General features: G+C 47.4%; 1 protein-coding gene across 16 annotated transcripts in view; it reads left to right on the top strand.

The window, feature by feature from the left end:
• Positions 1-16,794, top strand: part of ADGRL3 (adhesion G protein-coupled receptor L3) — an 808,020-nt gene that overhangs the window by 655,674 nt on the left and 135,552 nt on the right. For all 16 annotated transcript variants that reach the window (XM_077346366.1, XM_077346369.1, XM_077346357.1 and 13 more), the window contains exons 16-17: positions 8,543-8,752; positions 9,894-10,114. In XM_077346366.1, coding sequence (XP_077202481.1) covers positions 8,543-8,752; positions 9,894-10,114 — 431 coding nt within the window. The remainder of the gene's footprint in view (positions 1-8,542; positions 8,753-9,893; positions 10,115-16,794) is intronic.

Raw genomic sequence — 16,794 nt, 5'->3', positions numbered from 1 at the left:
TGGGCAAACTGTGGTCCTCCTTGTCAGCATGCTGGCAGGGACTCATGGTAATTGTAGTCCATGGACATCTGGAGAGCCACCGTTTGGCCACCCCTGCCCTATAGAGCCACTTCACTCACTCACTCTCACTCACGTACGTACATACACACACTCTCTCTCTTTTTGGAAGGACCTGTTCATAGAATCATAGAGTTGGTAGGATCCTCCAGGGTCCTTGAATCCAACCCCCTGCTCAATGCAGCAACTCAGAACTACCTGCCCACCCCCAGTGACTCCAATTGCATGCCCAAGTGATCCCTCCACCAAACATCTCCAGAATCCAGCCTGGCCTGGAAGGAATTCACCTCCCATCCCACAGCAGCAATTGGCAATTCCCACGGTATGCAAGGAAGGGCCACAAGAGACGAACTCTGGCACATCCCTTCCTGCCCACCCACTCACCATCTGCCTAAGTTGCCAGTGCATATACAGAGAGAACAAAAGCATTATGGGCTGAGTGGTAGAACATCTGCAGGACATGTAGAAGGTCCCAGGTTCAGTCCCTGGCATCTCTGGTTGAAAGGATCAAACAGAAGTGATATGAAAGACATCCTGGACATCCTGGAGAACATCTGTCCATCTGACCGGATAGTATTCACGTAGGTGGACTGATGGGCTGAGTCAATATCATTGGTGAGCTTCTTGTGTGACTCTTTCCGTGTCTCTTGCACATGCACTGAGAGGAGCTGCAGCAGGAGCGTAAGGGACGGCCACTCAGCAATGAAGATTCTTCTTGGTCTCTGAATCTTGATTTGTCCCCCACTACCTCATTCTCGCCTTGGGTTTCCACCCCAACTATCTCAGTCTTCTGTCCATGGTCCTCCTGGCCTTGTCACCAGCTAGGTAATAACTCTTGTTCTCCACTCCACTTCCTGTCACGTGACTCCGATGTCACATCAAGCTTCCTTATACTGGATCACACCTTTCGGTCCATCAATATCCGTATTGCCTATTCAAACTGCTAGCCGCTCTTCCAGGGTGTCAGGCAAATCTCTTTCACTTTAATTACTACCTGATCCAACTGCTACTGTCAAGGTACAAAATCAAAGCTGTGGGTTGTTGGCCTCACACTGAGCTATGTCTGATTGTGTTACAATGAGAGTCTTAGGGTGTGGGTTATGCTGCCCGGCTGTACAAGGCATTTTAAAGGGGATGAACAGAGCTCAGGATAGGGGAGATGACCCGGGTTTATTCAAAACCATTTTGATCCATCCACATCACCCCACAATCCTACTTTTGCAAGTAAGGCTGGGGGCAGAGATCTAACCACCTCACCCCTCTGCAAATTGACCCACCCAGCCCCACTTTATAGCCCACGTTTTGACCTGTAGATCTTCTGCAACCATGTCTCATTAGCCTCCCAGATGTAGAATAAATGGGTACTAAATTGGGGGATGAATTGTTCATTGTAGGACGAAGAAATGAGATTCAGCCATGTGATGATATTGCAAAAAAAAAGGTCAGTGCTGTTATGGGATACATTAACGAAAGCATCATATGCAAGACCTAGGAAGTAATAGGTTTGCATTGTACTGGTGAGAGTATTCCTCCTCTCAAGAAGTAATTACTTCCTCCATTTGGTTGGAAATTGTGTTCATTATATCTTCAACACTCCAGTGTGATTTGTTAGCAATCGTTCTCACTCCTTCCTTGTTATCTCTGTTTATCTCCCAGTATGTCTCTCAAGTCATAAAGAGCCATTTCCTCACAGTTCACAGTGTGCAGTCGGAAAAGTCAGCTACTGCCTATATACACAATATGTCCTTTTACGCTTTATGAAATACAAACTGGTGAGAATTCTGGAGGAGGATTTGGTATACGACATATGGAAAATAAAAGAGTGTATTTGATTTGCGTGCGTGCGTGCGTGCGTGCGTGCGGAAGGAAGGAAGGAAGGAAGGAAGGAAGGAAGGAAGGAAGTGTAGTGTCCAGAATAGTGGAAGAAAAGAACTAGGAGAAAGATGGAATGTCCAGGATAATGGAAGGAAGGAAGTAGGAGAAGGATGGAGTGTCCATGATAGTGCACCTGAGAATGCCAGCCATGCTATCTAATCCCTTCAAATTCTTCCCCAAGCTGAGAGGAGTTTAAATGGTGCAACTATTTCTCTCAGCTGGTAGGTGGCCGCCCAATCCCTTTAAATCTTTCCCCACAACTTCACAAACAAAGCTGTCTGCTAGGGTGAAGGGGAGAGATTTAAAGGGAGTGGGTGGGTACTGTAACGTCCAGGCAGCAGCCGCCACCAGCAGGCCTGGCAGGGAATCCGGAGGGGCAGTGGGTGATCGGTACACGAACCTGATCGCTATGTTCTCGACTGACTCCCACTCTAAGTTGACACACTCAATCCCCAGAATCAATGGCGCAGGGAGAGCCCTGAAGGAGAAAGACTCTCTGACCAGGATCGCCACTCCCTCCCCTCCCTTGGAGGGGAGGCTAATGCAGGACTGAAAATCCGGGTGGAACCAGATCTTTCCCTTGCATAGCCTTAGACCATTTGATATAAAAAGCCTCACAAGCTAATAGGTATTTTGTTAAATTTATAGGCCTGCCAGAAGGAAGGAACTGTCTTTTTTGTTCACCTTCGGGTTGTGATGCCTTTTCATTTTTCCAGTTTGCCAAAAGGCAGAAAGATGCACTTGGGGTTCCCTGGAGTGGAGCTCCTTTTAGCTACATCCCTCACACTTTATCACAGTTGCATTCATTGTTTAAATGAAAACGGAAGGAAGTTTGACCTGAAGAGATCTTTAACAATCAGAGTAAGCTGTTTAAATTCTACAGTCAGATCAAAGGAAGGGACGAGTGGATCTCCTCCATTCTGTTCTGTTGTATTCCTTGGCTTTCCTCTGCCCTTCCATCCACTCCCACTGCCTTTCAACTCCATTTGGACGTTGCTTAAAATTAATATTGGAATTGACACTTTGGCAATTTGCTCTAGTTTTCTGTTCATGTCTTCCCCTTCCCCTCCCACGCTGGTATGCTATTGATATGCATCCGTGTCTGCTTAGCTTTGATTAAACCACAGAGCAAAAACAATTGCATGGCTGCATCAGGGCTTTCTTTCTTTCTTTCTTTCTCTCTCTCTCTCTCTCTCTCTCTCTCTCTCTCTCTCTCTCTCTCTCTCTCCCTTCTCCTTTTATATACATTAAACTCTGTTGCAGTAATCAGTGTCTATATGTAATAAGGCTAGCCTGATCTTGTTAGATATTGGGAGCCAAGCAGAGTCAGCGGTGGCCAGTATTTGGATGGGAGACCTCCAAAGAAGTCCAGGTTTGTTATGCAGAAGCAAAACCCCACCAGGGGCTGCTATAAACCAGAAATGGCTCTGCATTAGGGATGCCAGCCTCCAGGGGGGACCTGAGGATCCCCTGGAATTCCAACATCTCCAGAGTACAGAGATAAGTTCCCTTGGAGAAAATGGGTGCTTTGAAGGGTGGATTCTAGGTCATTGTATCCCACTGACGTCCCTGTCCTCTCCCGGCTGCACCCTCCCAATCTCTAGCTGTTTCCCCCCTAGGAGCCGGCAACCCTACCCTGCACACTTGCATGGAATTGAAGAAATGTTGGAAATCAATGAAAGTATGAATGGCCTTCTGAGAGCAAGATCAGGTATTTGGGATCCCCAACATGAGGAGGTTTTGTTGGCACCCCTCAGTAAAGGAATTGTAATTAAAAGGTATCACTGGATTAAATAGGAAAGATCTACCTGCCTAACTGATTATAGCCCCTGAAGAGTACTTCGCTCAGCCGGCTGGTGATCCCCAGTCTGAGAGAGGTACATCTGGCTACACCCAGGGCAAGGGCCTTTTTGGTCCTGGCCCCCACCCGGTGGAATGAGTTCCTGAAAGAACTGTGGGCTCTACAGGAACTCTTCCACCAAGCTTTTGGTTGGGGGCATGAAACGACTAAACAATACCATCTGAACGGACCTTCTGAAGCCTGGTTTGAGCGACAGGGTTGTGTGAGTGTCCTGCATAGTCTAGACCAGGGGTAGTCAACCTGTGGTCCTCCAGATGTCCATGGACAACAATTCCCATGAGCATCTGCCAGCGAATGGAGGGCTGCAGTCCACCTGTGCTCCACCAGATGTTCATGGACAACAATTCCCATGATCCCCTTCCAGCATTCGTTAGCAGGGGCTCATGGGAATTGTTGTCCATGGACATCTGGAGGGCCGCAGTTTGACTACCCCTGGTCTAGACTATGCAGGACAGTCACACAACCCTGTCGCTCAAACCAGGCTTTCTTATGTCCATTTCTCTTGCATCAGGCAGCTGCAAAGGGCAGCAGGCTACCTCTTAAGCCCACTTTCATCTTTTCTTCTGAGTTAATTGTATATTCTTTTAATTATTTGATGCTGTTGCTTGAGCATCTTTTTGTAACCAGTTTGCAAACCCTTCATTACTGGCTCGGTGAAATAAATGAATCACGGGCGACCTGATGATTAAACAGCAGTGCTTTGAGAGAGGTATTCTCTGTGAAGGAGACATATGTATTCCCTCTGAAGTCGAGATTGTCCCTGCTGCTGCTCTTTTAGACAACTGAAGCTGTCCGGTTTGGTTCTAAGAAAGCCATTTGTTTCTTTTTAAAGGAACATGGCTCAAAGTGAAGCCCATATCTGCCTATTTACATCTGTGAAATGCCAGAGGACCCCTTTTTGATGAGCTGAAAGGATTGAGCTGTTTAAGGCTCGATTCATAACGCATGTTTCTGGGTGGAAAAGTCCATATCATTACCCGTTGGAGGCACATAAGACCATAAGAAAAGCCCCGGTGGATCATACCAATTATCTCTACAGTCCAGCATTCTGTCTTGCGCAGCGGCCAGCCAGTTGCTCTGGAGGGCCAAGAAACAGAGTACAAAGGCCTTCTGACGTTAAGAACATGAGAAGAGCCCAGCTGGATCAGGCCAGAGGTCCATCCAGGCCCCCATCCTCTCTCACACAGTGGCCAATCAGGGACTGGACAGGTTGTAGAGACAAAGACCAGGATTTTCATACGAGTTTGCACTGAGATTTCTTTAAATGTGAAATGCAGATCAAAATCTGCAGTTCTGGGAACAGCCATTTTGCTTTTTTGCATTTCTTTTTCTTTGGGATGGTTTTAGTTGCTACCTCTTGTACAATGTTGTGAACCTCCGTCCATAGTTCTTCAGGCACTCTGTCTATCAGATCTAATTCCTTAAATCTATTTGTCACCTCTACTGTATATTCGTCAGGGATATGATTTAGTTCATACTTGAGTGGCCTAGTGCTTTTCCCTACTTTCTTCAATTTAAGCCTAAATTTTGAAACAAGAAGCTGATGATCTGAACTATAATCAGCTCCTGGTCTTGTTTTAACTGATTGTATAGAACTTCTCCATATTTGAAGAAGAAGAAGAGTTGGTTCTTATATGCCGCTTTTCCCTACCCAAAGGAGGCTCAAAGCGGCTTACAGTCGCCTTCCCATTCCTCTCCCCACAACAGACACCCTGTGGGGTGGGTGAGGCATATAAGAACCAACTCTTCTTCTTCTTCTTCTTCTTCTTCTTCTTCTTCTTCTTCTTCTTCTTCTTCTTCTCCATATTTGGCTGCAGAGCACAATCTGATTTCTGTGTTGACCGTCTGGTGATGTCCATGTGTAGAGTCGTCTCTTGGGTTGTTGGAAAAGAGTGTTTGCTATGACCATTGTATTCTCTTGACAAAATTCTACCAGCCTGTGCCCTGCTTCATTTTGTACTCCAAGGCCAAACTTGCCTGTTATCCCAGTTATCTTTTGGCTTCCTACTTTAGCATTCCAATCCCCCATGATGATAAGCACATCATTTTTGGGCGTTGCTTCTAGAAGGTGTTGTAGGGCTTCATAGAACGGGTCAACTTCAGATTGTCATAGACTTTCTCAAATCAACTTCAGATTGGCATAGACTTTCTCAAATCCTCAATCAAAATCACAGCAAGGTCATTCATGTCGGAAAATGTGCTTTAGTGTTTCAGCAACACCGAAACAAGTCTTTATATGCCCGTGTGGTGTTCTAAACCTGTTTCGCCAAGCTGTGTTTTGTAACCTCATTACATTGCCAGCAACTCACGTGATCAAGAATAACTAACCATTGGTAGTTCCAGTGAGGTAGTCAAATTAGTTTTTGTCATCTTACCAAGTAACTTAACAACTTGATTGTGTTCTAAGCTTTTGTGGTCCAGATACCACTATTGCAGAATATCAGTAATGCATCCATAAGGCCACAAAACCCAGTGTGCAGCGTGACTCTGAGTGAAAGTATTTAATTCATTTGTGACCCAGAGCAATTTACATCATTTGCCCGTCCTCCGTTTTATCTTCCCAACAACCGTGTGGGGTATGTTAGGCTGAGAGAGTGTGATTAACCCCACTTCACCCAGCAAGCTTCTGTGGTGTGAGTGAGGATTCGAACCTGGAATTGGCATTCCGGATGCTAATCTAATTAAAGTGGTTTATATGGGATCTCTTGGAAAACAAGAACAAACCCGAATCTCCTTGTGTAGAAACTTTTAACATGAGAAAAGCCTTATGGATCAAACCAGTGGTCCATAGCAGTGGCCAACCCGTTCCTCTGGAGAGACCCGAGCAGGGCATCATGGCCAACCCCCCCCCCCCCCGTGATGCCTCCTGGCTCTGAGATCCAGAGGTTTAGTGCCTCGGAAAGTGGACGTTCCCCTCAGCCACCCTGGCCAATAGCCGTTGATAGATTCATGCATCTATTTGTATTTTTGATAGATTTATTCATCTATTTAATGCTGTTTTAAAGCTGTTTATTCTTGTGGCAGCAAATTCTACATGTTAATTACTCTCTGTGTAAAGTGGTATTTCCTTTGGTCCATCCTGGACCTACTGCCCATGAGCATCATTAAATGAGGAGAGGGAGAGAAGTTTCCCTTTGTCAGGTCCACTTCATACATAATCCTAAAAGCCTGTCCCCATTTAGTTGTCTCTTTTCAAAACTGAAACCTCCCAGCCTCTTCGGCCTTTTGTCGTAAAGAAGGTGCTCCAAACCCCCCACCCCACCCCACCCCCATCATCTCGGTCGCCTTCCACTGTACTATTCCCAGCTCCGAGATGTCCTTCTGGAACTGCAGAGGCCAAAACTGTACATGGCGTTCCAACTGAGGCCACGTTAGACCTAAAATTTAAATGATGCATAGAAATTAGGCCTAAACCTTGCATTTTAATGTACCTTGTTAGTTGGTCAAGAGTTGACCTAAAAGAATAAGAAAAATCCTGGAGGAAGTACGATTTTTTTTAAGCCGTCTTACTTGAGTTCACCCGGAAAACAGGCATTTAATATTATTTGTATTCCTTTACTGAGGACACTTCTCTGCCTTCTCTCTGGTGTCCCCATCATACCATCTCAGTGTTCAAATTAGTGTTTCCACAAACTGATGACACAGTATTTAAACCACACCGCCAGGACTTTTAGAAAGTTACTTTAAAGGAGTTTTTTTAATACAGTATTATAATGGATGTGAGGAGGGAATCAAATTTCTGTTTCTCTGTGACTTGTCAATTTTTGGTGGTCCTTGATTGTCCAAAATTAAGATGGGCATTTTCTAGGGCTAGATTTAATGCTCTCCTTTTGGCGGTTTTACCTTAGGGTGATTTTCCTGCACGCACATGCCCCCGAGGCATTTTCTTTGTTCAGATACTGTTGAGATAATTGTCCATCTTCTCTTACTTTGTGCGCTTTATGTCGAAGAGAGGAAACTGCTAATCATGCCCCTCCTTATGCATTTTACCCCTATAGAAAATGCCTAAACATGCTAAGGGACTAATATTGATACATCTTTTGGATAACAAGCACAAAATAATTTCATATATGGTTGCACAATCTTGCCATGCTCTGATTTGCAAGCACGGATCTCTTTAATAACGATGCAATTTTATAATCATTATTAGATATCATTTTTATCTTGTTAAAATTATCATTAACAATCTATGCTGCATTATTATAACCCCTACATGTACTGTGATATTTTTCTTGTTTGTTGGAATTCGCTGGCCAATTGACCGCAAATGAATGGATTTGATTTGTGGCTGCTGATCAGGAGAACATTTTGGGTAAAGCAGCACGGCTGTGGCTTCTACAATCTTGGCCTGCCCAGAGGCTCGAGAACTGCAGGGACTGTTCTCTCAGTGGCGCACTTGACACGATTGCTGCTGGCTGCCAGTTGCTTGACGGCACAGAGGAGTGTGGAAATCCATGCTGTCGGGGCCGTTCTCTTCCGGTCAGTGAGATCAGAAATCAGGCCTGCCAGGGCACTTGCTCTCTGCCGAACCTGCAGACCAGACAGACACCAAGAAAGGAAACAGAGCAGGCGTAATTTTTGTAGACATATTAATGCAAACTCTCCTTTTGTGATCTGTGACTCCCTCGGGTGTGTGTGTGTGGAGGGGGGGGGAAGATTGGCAGGTGAAAAGCAGCCTCTGTCCAAGTGTCTCAGATGAGCCAACCCCGAGCTGGTAGTGACTGGTTCCCTTTTCTGTTATATCTGCAGCACGGAGATGCAGTCCATGACCTGCTCCTGGATGTTATCACCTGGGTCGGCATCCTTCTGTCTCTCGTCTGCCTCCTGATCTGCATCTTTACCTTCTGCTTCTTCCGGGGGCTCCAAAGTGACCGAAATACAATCCATAAAAACTTGTGCATCAGCCTGTTTGTGGCAGAACTTCTCTTCCTCATCGGAATCAACAGGACGGACCAGCCGGTAACTATCTTGTCCAGAAACACTCTCTGGAAGTGTGCATTTGGATATACCCAATCCAAAAATATACTTGAAAAACTACTTATTGGTGTTTTTCAAGTATATTTTGGAATCCCAAATGTATCTGGGATTTTTCGGAGAATTAGAAAATCAGGAATTCTCAGCATACCCCAAGAAACAACTAAGGGGCTGGAGCAGGTTGTTCCCACTGCTCAGCTGTTTTCAGGCATTCTTCCACAGAACCTTTAAAGAATATGAAGAGTTGGTTCTTATATGCTGCTTTTCTGTACCATAAGGAATCTCAAAGTGCTTACATATTCCTTCCCTTTCCTCTCCCCACAACAGGCACACTGTGAGGGAGGTGGGGCTGAGAGAGCTCTGATATTACCGAAGAAGAAGAGTTGGTTCTTATATGCTGTTTTCTCTACCTGAAGGAGTCTCAAAGCAGCTTACAGTCGCCTTCCATTTTCCTCACCCCACAACTGACACCCTGTGAGGGAGGAGAGGCTGAGAGATCCCTGATATGACTGAAGAAGAAGAGTTGGTTCTTATGTGATGCTTTTCTCTATGTGGAGTCTCAAAATGGCTTCCATTCGCCTCCCCTTTCCTCTCCCCACAACAGACACCCTGTGAGGGTGGGTGTGCTGAGAGAACCCTGAGATTCCTGCTCGGTCAGAACAGCTTTATCAGTTCTGTGACTGGCCCAAGGTCACCCAGCTGGCTGCATGCAGGGAAGTTGTTTCCCAACCATGTTCTGCACAATTGGCCACTTCTGGGGTTTTGTGAAGCCTGAAGAATGTTTCCAGGATTTTTCAAGGGTAAAAAAAATTGAGAAAGGGTGGCTTAGATCCTGAAAATCTCATTGCTCTCTCAGTTGCTGCTGGACTCCAAATCTAGGTGGCCGTTTCCTTTGCCCTTTCCCAGCTTCGTGGTGCATCAGAGCCGGTGGGGCTGCACAGGGGATTCCAGGGATGGTTGCTCCAGAGATTGCAATAAGAGAACGTTAAGAGAAGTCCCTTTCCTAAAAATCCTGGACATGGAGTCTTCTTTTCTTTTTGGCCCCTCGTACCCACAGGATTGATGCCACATCCAGGGCTGAACTGATTCCTTGTCCGCTGTATTTCTGTTGTTGTCCTTCTCCTAGATCGCTTGTGCTGTGTTCGCTGCCCTCTTGCACTTCTTCTTCCTTGCTGCCTTCACCTGGATGTTTTTGGAGGGAGTCCAGCTCTACATTATGTTGGTGGAGGTCTTTGAGAGCGAACATTCGCGAAGGAAATACTTCTACTTGGTTGGCTACGGGATGCCTGCCTTGATTGTGGCGGTTTCAGCAGCGGTCGACTACAGGAGCTATGGCACAGATAAAGTGTGAGTCTCATTTTTGCCCCCATGTTGTGATGTTGGGGGTCCTTTTGGGGGGAGGAGCAAGTTGTGTGACTTCGTTTGGCATCCAGGGGAGAGAGCTCTCAGAAGCACTGGCTAAAGGAACATTGGTCTGATGACAACCCTACCCAGATGAACTTTTAAAAGCCCCAGATGTTGTCATCCGTAGCACCAGATGTATTTTATCTATTTATTTATTATATTTATGTACCGCCCTCCCTGAAGGCTCAGGGCGGTTCACATAAAACAGAACAGAAACCATACAGATGAATGAAGTGAAACAACAAGCAACGTGGAACAGTAGAAAAATGTGGGAAACATTGAATTAACTCACACTGATAGCCCAGTGGGTTGGGCAGAGTCATGGTGGGTGTCATAGGAGGGAGGCTCAGGAGGCGGGCCCTTGGGAAGTGATGGCACAGGTCGACCTCAACCAAATGCCTGGTGGAGGAGCTCCCTTTTGCAGGCCCTGCAGAACTGTTCAAGTTCCGTCAGGGCCCTGATCTCCTCCAGGAGCTCGTTCCACCAGTTGGGGGCCAGGATGGAGAAAGCTCTGGCCCTGGTCGAGGTCAAGCGAGCTTTCTTGTGGCCAGGGATCACCAGGAAGTTGGAATTGCTAGAGCGTAAGGCTCTTTGGGGGGGGGGGTTGTAAGCAGAGAGGTGATCCCTTAGGGACTCTGGGCCCACACCGCGTATGGCTTGGAGGTGATAGCCAGAACCTTAAGTCTGATCCGGAATTCAACCAGAAGCCAGTGCAGCTGCTGGAGGATGGGCTGAATGTGGGACCTCCGTGGCACTGCTGTGAGGACCCTGGCAGCTGTGTTCTGGACCAGTTGCAGTTTCCAGATCAAAGTCAAGGGCAGGCCTGCATAGAACGAGTTGCAGAAGTCCAGTCTAGAGGTGACCATTGTGTGGATCATTGTGGCTAGGGGTTCCAGAGCCAAATAGGGCGCCAGTAGTTTGGCCTGGCAAAGGTGGTAGAATGCCACCTGTGCTACCGTTGCAATCTGAGCCTCCATAGAGAGGGAGGCACCGAGTATCACCCCCAGGTTCCTGGCAGAGTGGGCCACTGATAGCTGCACTCCATCCAGGGTGGGTAGGCACGCTTCCTTGCTTGGGCCCTTCCTGCCCAGCCACAGGACCTCCATCTTTGAAGAGTTGAGCTTCAGGCAACTCTGCTTGAGCCACCTCATCGCTGCTTCCAGGCAGCTGGCTAATGCTTCTGGGGGAGAGTCAGGGCGGCCATCCATCAGGAGGAGGAGCTGGGTGTCATCTGCATATTAGTGGCAACCAATGTGATTCTTAATTATTATGTGAGTCTCAATTCAGTTCCAGTATATTAAAGTAAGACCGCAATGTCACATATTGACACATGTGAGCACATGAAGCTGAATTATACTAAATAAGGGCCAAGCCCGTTGCATTCAGGAATACAGTGGGTTGTAGATTGGGAGGGTGGGGGTAAAAGAACTCTGTGGACAGCCTCTCCCTCCGCCCAGGACCTGGAAAGGCTGCAGGCAGCTGTTAGGGAACTCCCTGGCAGGGGCAGCTCTCATGCAATAGGGATCTGCAGCCTCCGAGCCTCAGAGGGAAGTGGAAGGAGGAGGGGGGGTCAGGAGTGGGGGATGGAAGGTGATTGGTTGGCCGCTGGACAGACAGGCTAGCCGGTTGGAGGAGGAGGCCCTCAGGACAGGCAGGACAGCCGCCCTGAGTGGGTGTTAAGCGCTGAGTGGCACTTAAGCCCTGAGACCAGCTCCTCCTCCAAGGCCTTGCCAGAAATGTCCTATGTGGAACAGATAAGACCATTGGTCCCTGTATTACCTTCTCAGATTGGCGCAGATGGAGGTCTTTGAGAGCTGGCATGGTGTAGAGACTGCTGGTGCTCACGGCTCTGTTTGAGGTGCTGACATTGGATGGTGGGGAGGAACGTCACCAGTGACGTCAAAGGGCTTCTCTGTTGGAGGGCTTCAGCCACACCCCACACAGCGGTCGAGGGAATTACACCCTCTGACGGCATCACAAAACTGCTTCTGCAGGGAGAGTATGATCTCTCCGATGCAACTAGGTCTCGCTCTGGCTGCCCTGCCAGAGGGGCCTGTTTGCCAGCCGAGCCACCCAAGAGGTTGTTCCCAACCATGGCCTGAGAGCTAAGGTGGGATCCCCTCTGGAGCTCACACCGCGATCCGTCAGGTCCTGGAGGGGGTGGGGGTGGGGGGTCCACTGGCAACTGTGTGATGTGTTTGGACAGCTGAGTTTACTCTAGAATTTCTCCAAGAAGAAGAAGGGGTCTGCAGAGAAAACCCTCCTTTCCCGGGAACAATAATTCCGAGGGTGGAAGCGATCAGATTTCTCGTCCCCACTGATTCACCTCGTTCCCTTTCCTGTTGTGCAAAAGGAATGCGCCACTGTGTATTTTCATGCCATTATCTGCTTCTTGGCGCCCGTTCTCTCTCCCCATTAAAATAAATGCATTTTTCAACGTGATCATTGCATCAGTTGAATAATAGAAGGCACGCAAGCCACATGAAAACAGCAACCAAAGTGGGAGCGCCAGGCAGACCCATGGAATGAGACAAGATGCAAAAAAAAAGAAAAACGGACCTGAAAATGGCCTTGGGGGCCCTCTTGAATTCAGATAAAGACCTGACTCTTATGGTGGCAATCAGACTTAACCTCTTGAGACTGCAGGTGGAATCACATGACTGGAAGTTCTCTGCCTGTTTCTCACAAACAAACAGAATCCCCCACATACAGAAAGCCAGCATCTCAGGGTTCCCTCCTTGACATTTTCTATGTTCAGGGAGTTGTATTTTTGGTTTCCTTTAACCTAGAGGCACATATAGCTGTCATGTAGTCTTGATCACAGGCTGCCTCAATGTGAACAAAGGCCAAAGCCAAGGAATTGAGATTTTTTTATTAGGCAGGCTTTCTGCTGAAAAGCTGAAATGACGTTGAGAGAGCCAGCAGAACCTTCCATCCAAAAAGCGTTGACGGAATTGTGCATTCTGCTGGGCACAGCAGATTGTTTCCCTCCTTTACAGCTGTGATTATTTTAACGACTCCATTATTAGCGAAGCCATCCCTGAATCAGAACTGCTGGCGGCAAGAAGCCCTTGGTTTCTTAGCCAGCTCTGGCTCGAGAGCAGCCAGGCCCAACCTGCAGTCCAGCTGGCCAAGCACTTGCCCAGGGTGGTGCAATAAGACACAAGTATGGTGCAACAGGCAGAATGACAGACTGGGACCCACGGCAGCCCAGGTTCACATCCCCACTTCTACCATAAAAGTGTGCTGTGTGAACAGAGGCGAGGGAGGCCAGCCTCCAGGGGGGGGGCCTGGGGATCCCCCAGGATTGCAGCTCATCTACGGATTATAGACTTCAGAGATCAGTTCCCCTGGAGAAAGTGGATGGTCTGTACCAGGAGTGGCCAAACTGCGGCCCGCCACATGTCCACGGACTACAATCCCCATGAGCCCCTGCCGGTCTGGAGTGCTCGTTTGGCCACCCCTGGTACAGGTAGTGGACTCTGTGGCATTGAACCCCACTGGGGTCTTTATCCTCCCCAGGCCCCATTGCCAAATAAGGAGGCCAACCTCCAGGCTGGGGAACCCCTGGGGAATCCCCCAGAATTATTTATTTGGTCTATATGGAGCAACAAAAAGTTTCATAGAATGCATAGAATGCAAAAATAGTGTTGTAATACATATTTTTTAATTTCAACGTAAGTACAATTTCCCAGGTGCCCCCAGATGTCCCTCCAAAAGTGGGACAACCTGGTCACCTTATTCTAGTCTCCCGTCCTTTTGTCTTCCACGTTACAAGGGCAGAGTTCTTGCTGCCACTCGCAAAATCAGTGACCGACATCTCCAAAAGTCCTTTGGTGGCGCGGCAGAGGAGAGACAGTGGTAAAGGTGTGGAATTTTTTTTCATGGTATTTTTCAGTTCAGGTCTATTAACCCAAAACATTTTTTTGGATTCCAGGAAAAACCTAGATTCCAATACTGCTAAGAGTATTCAGATTCCAGATTTTTTGGAACATCCTAATTTTTTCAGGTCCAATGAACCCTAACTGGAAAACAAGAGAGAGGACAAAATAGCAGCAAAACTTCTAATAAAATCAGCTGAGAGGAGGCTCAGCTGGGGCTCTTTTGGGTAGTCCCCAAAAGCTGAACCTGCAGGGTGGGCTCTCCTCACAGGCCCACCTAGCTGGACAACCTGGATTAGATCAGACTGCCCAACAGAGGAGCCAGTTCTGCAGGGAGAGTTCTCCCTAAGTGTTGTTTTTTATCCTCTGCTTTTCACTACCTGAAAGAGTCTGAGGGGCTTCCATTCGCCTTCCCCTTCCTCTCCCCAAAACAGACACCCTGTGAGGCGGGTGAGGCTGAGAGGGCTCTGACAGGGCTGCTTAGTCAGAGTAAGCTGGAAGAACTAGGAGTCCTTATAGAGGAAGGGAACTGTGACCGAAGAGGCATTACAGACACTTGGTGGAATAACACTCACAATTGGGATATTAGGATTGAGGGGTACAACCTTTTAAAAAGGGAGAGGCAAAGAAGGGGGTTATACTTGTGAGGAAATACACGTATCTGAGGGTGGAAGTTCAGTTGAGAGTCTTTGGGTAAATATAAAAATAGGAAATAATAGTGGTATTATTGTGGGGGTCTGCTGTAGACCGCCAGGCCTGGCAGAGGATTTGAATAAGATGCTTCTAGGCAGATTCCAGAGTCCTCAGAGAGGTGGCATGCAAGTGGTCATGGGTGACTCCAGTTGCCCACAGATCTATGGGAAGACCGACTCAGTTGAACATGAAAAGTCCAATAAAGTCTTGTCTTGCTGTCAACTTCATTTCCCAGAACGTAGAGGGCCCACTTGGTAGTAATGACCATGGGATTTTGGAATTTACAGTCTTGGAGAAGAAAAAAAGCACATTTTAACTAACTTTATGTTATGCTGGGTAGATTCCCATGGTCTGAAAAACCTACAGGGATGGGAGTTCCTTAAAAGTGAAATGTTGAAGGCACACTCACAAACAATCCCCTTGGGAAGGAAAAACAGGAGGAGCCTAAAGGAACCAGGGTGGCTCCATAAACAACTTTCAAAAAAATCCCTTTTGGTCGTGTTATAAACGATTTGGATTTGGATGAAGGGATAGAGGAGGTGCTGATTAAATTTGCAGAGGGCACTGAACTGGGAGGGGGAGCAAACACAGTAAAAGACAAAATCAGGATGATCTTGACAAGCTGGAATACTGGGCTAAAATGAATTTCAGTAGTAATGAATGCAAAATTCTACATTTAAGTATGAAAAATCAAACGCATCATTATAGGATGGTGGAGATTTGGCAGCAGCATGTGCGAAAAGGATCTGCGGGTCTTAGTAGACCATACACTGAACATGAGTCAGCAGTGAATCAGTGGCTAAAAAGGCAAAAGGGATTTTGGGCTGTATCAAATGGAGTATCGTGTCCAGATCACGGGAGGTGATGGTACCGCTTTACTATGCTCTGGTTCGGCCTCACTTGGAGCCCTGTGTTCAGTTTTGGGCACCCCAATTGAAGAGGGATGTTGACAAACTGGAGCATGTCCAGAGGAGGGCACAAAGATGGCGAGGGGTTTGGAGACCAAGATGTATGAAGAAAGGTTGGGGGAGCTTGGTCTGTTTAGCCTGGAGAGGAGACGACTGAGAGGGGATCTGATAACCACCTTCAAATATTTAGAAGGCTGCCATATGGAGGATAGAGCAGAGTTGTTCTCTCTTGCCCTGGAGGGACGGACCAGAACCAATGGGTTGAAATTAATTCAAAAGAAATTCCATCTAAACATCTGGAAGAAGTTCCTGACAGAGCGATTCCTCAGTAGAACAGGCTTCCTCGGGAGGTTGTGGGTTCTCCTTCTTTGGAAGTTTTTAAGCAGAGGCAAAATAGCCATTGGACAGAAATGCTGGTTCTGTGAACTGAGGCAGATGGAGAGTGGGTGGGCAGAAGGGATTGTGCCTCAGCTTGGCTCTTGTGGCCTTTTCTTGCCTGCCCAGGGAAATGCCAATTGCCACTTTGGGATCAGGAGGTGAATTTCTCCCAGACCAAACTGGTTAGGGATTCTGTTTTGGGGGGGAGAGCATCATCTGGGCATGGAATTGGGGTCCCTGTGGGTGGGCAGGTAGTTGTGAATTTCCTGCATTCTGCAGCGGGTAGGACTAGATAACCCTGGAGGTCCCTTCCAACTCTGTGGTTCTATTATTCTAACACACACACACACACTTTCTCCACTCCAGATCTTGTGCTGAAGTTGCTTTTCATCCTTTGCTTTTGGCACATGCATTTCATGTGTCACGTGTAACCTGTAGTGGTTGGCTAAGGCAGGGGGGGCATGGAGAGTAATTTGCCCAAGATTGATGCTCTGATGCCATTCAGTCCCCTGGTGCGCTCAGAGTCTTTAAAACAGCTTCTTCTACCATCGTTTTCATCCTCTTTAAACGGTGCGAAATAATTATCAAATGCAAGTGGTTATTCAGTCCCATGTGAGCAACACGAACACCGGCATGTATCCCGGAGGCCCACACATTCCGCCCTTTAGCAAGTGCAGGGCCAGCTTCCGTACATCATAAGATTTGCCTCACGTGGGGCGGGAAGCAGCTCAGGCCTTGGGAGCAGAAGGCCGTGCGTTCACAA

The sequence above is a fragment of the Paroedura picta genome, chromosome 7 (assembly GCF_049243985.1).
Source record: "Paroedura picta isolate Pp20150507F chromosome 7, Ppicta_v3.0, whole genome shotgun sequence".
Lineage (NCBI taxonomy): Eukaryota > Metazoa > Chordata > Lepidosauria > Squamata > Gekkonidae > Paroedura > Paroedura picta.
This window is presented reverse-complemented; position numbering and strand designations above follow the sequence as displayed.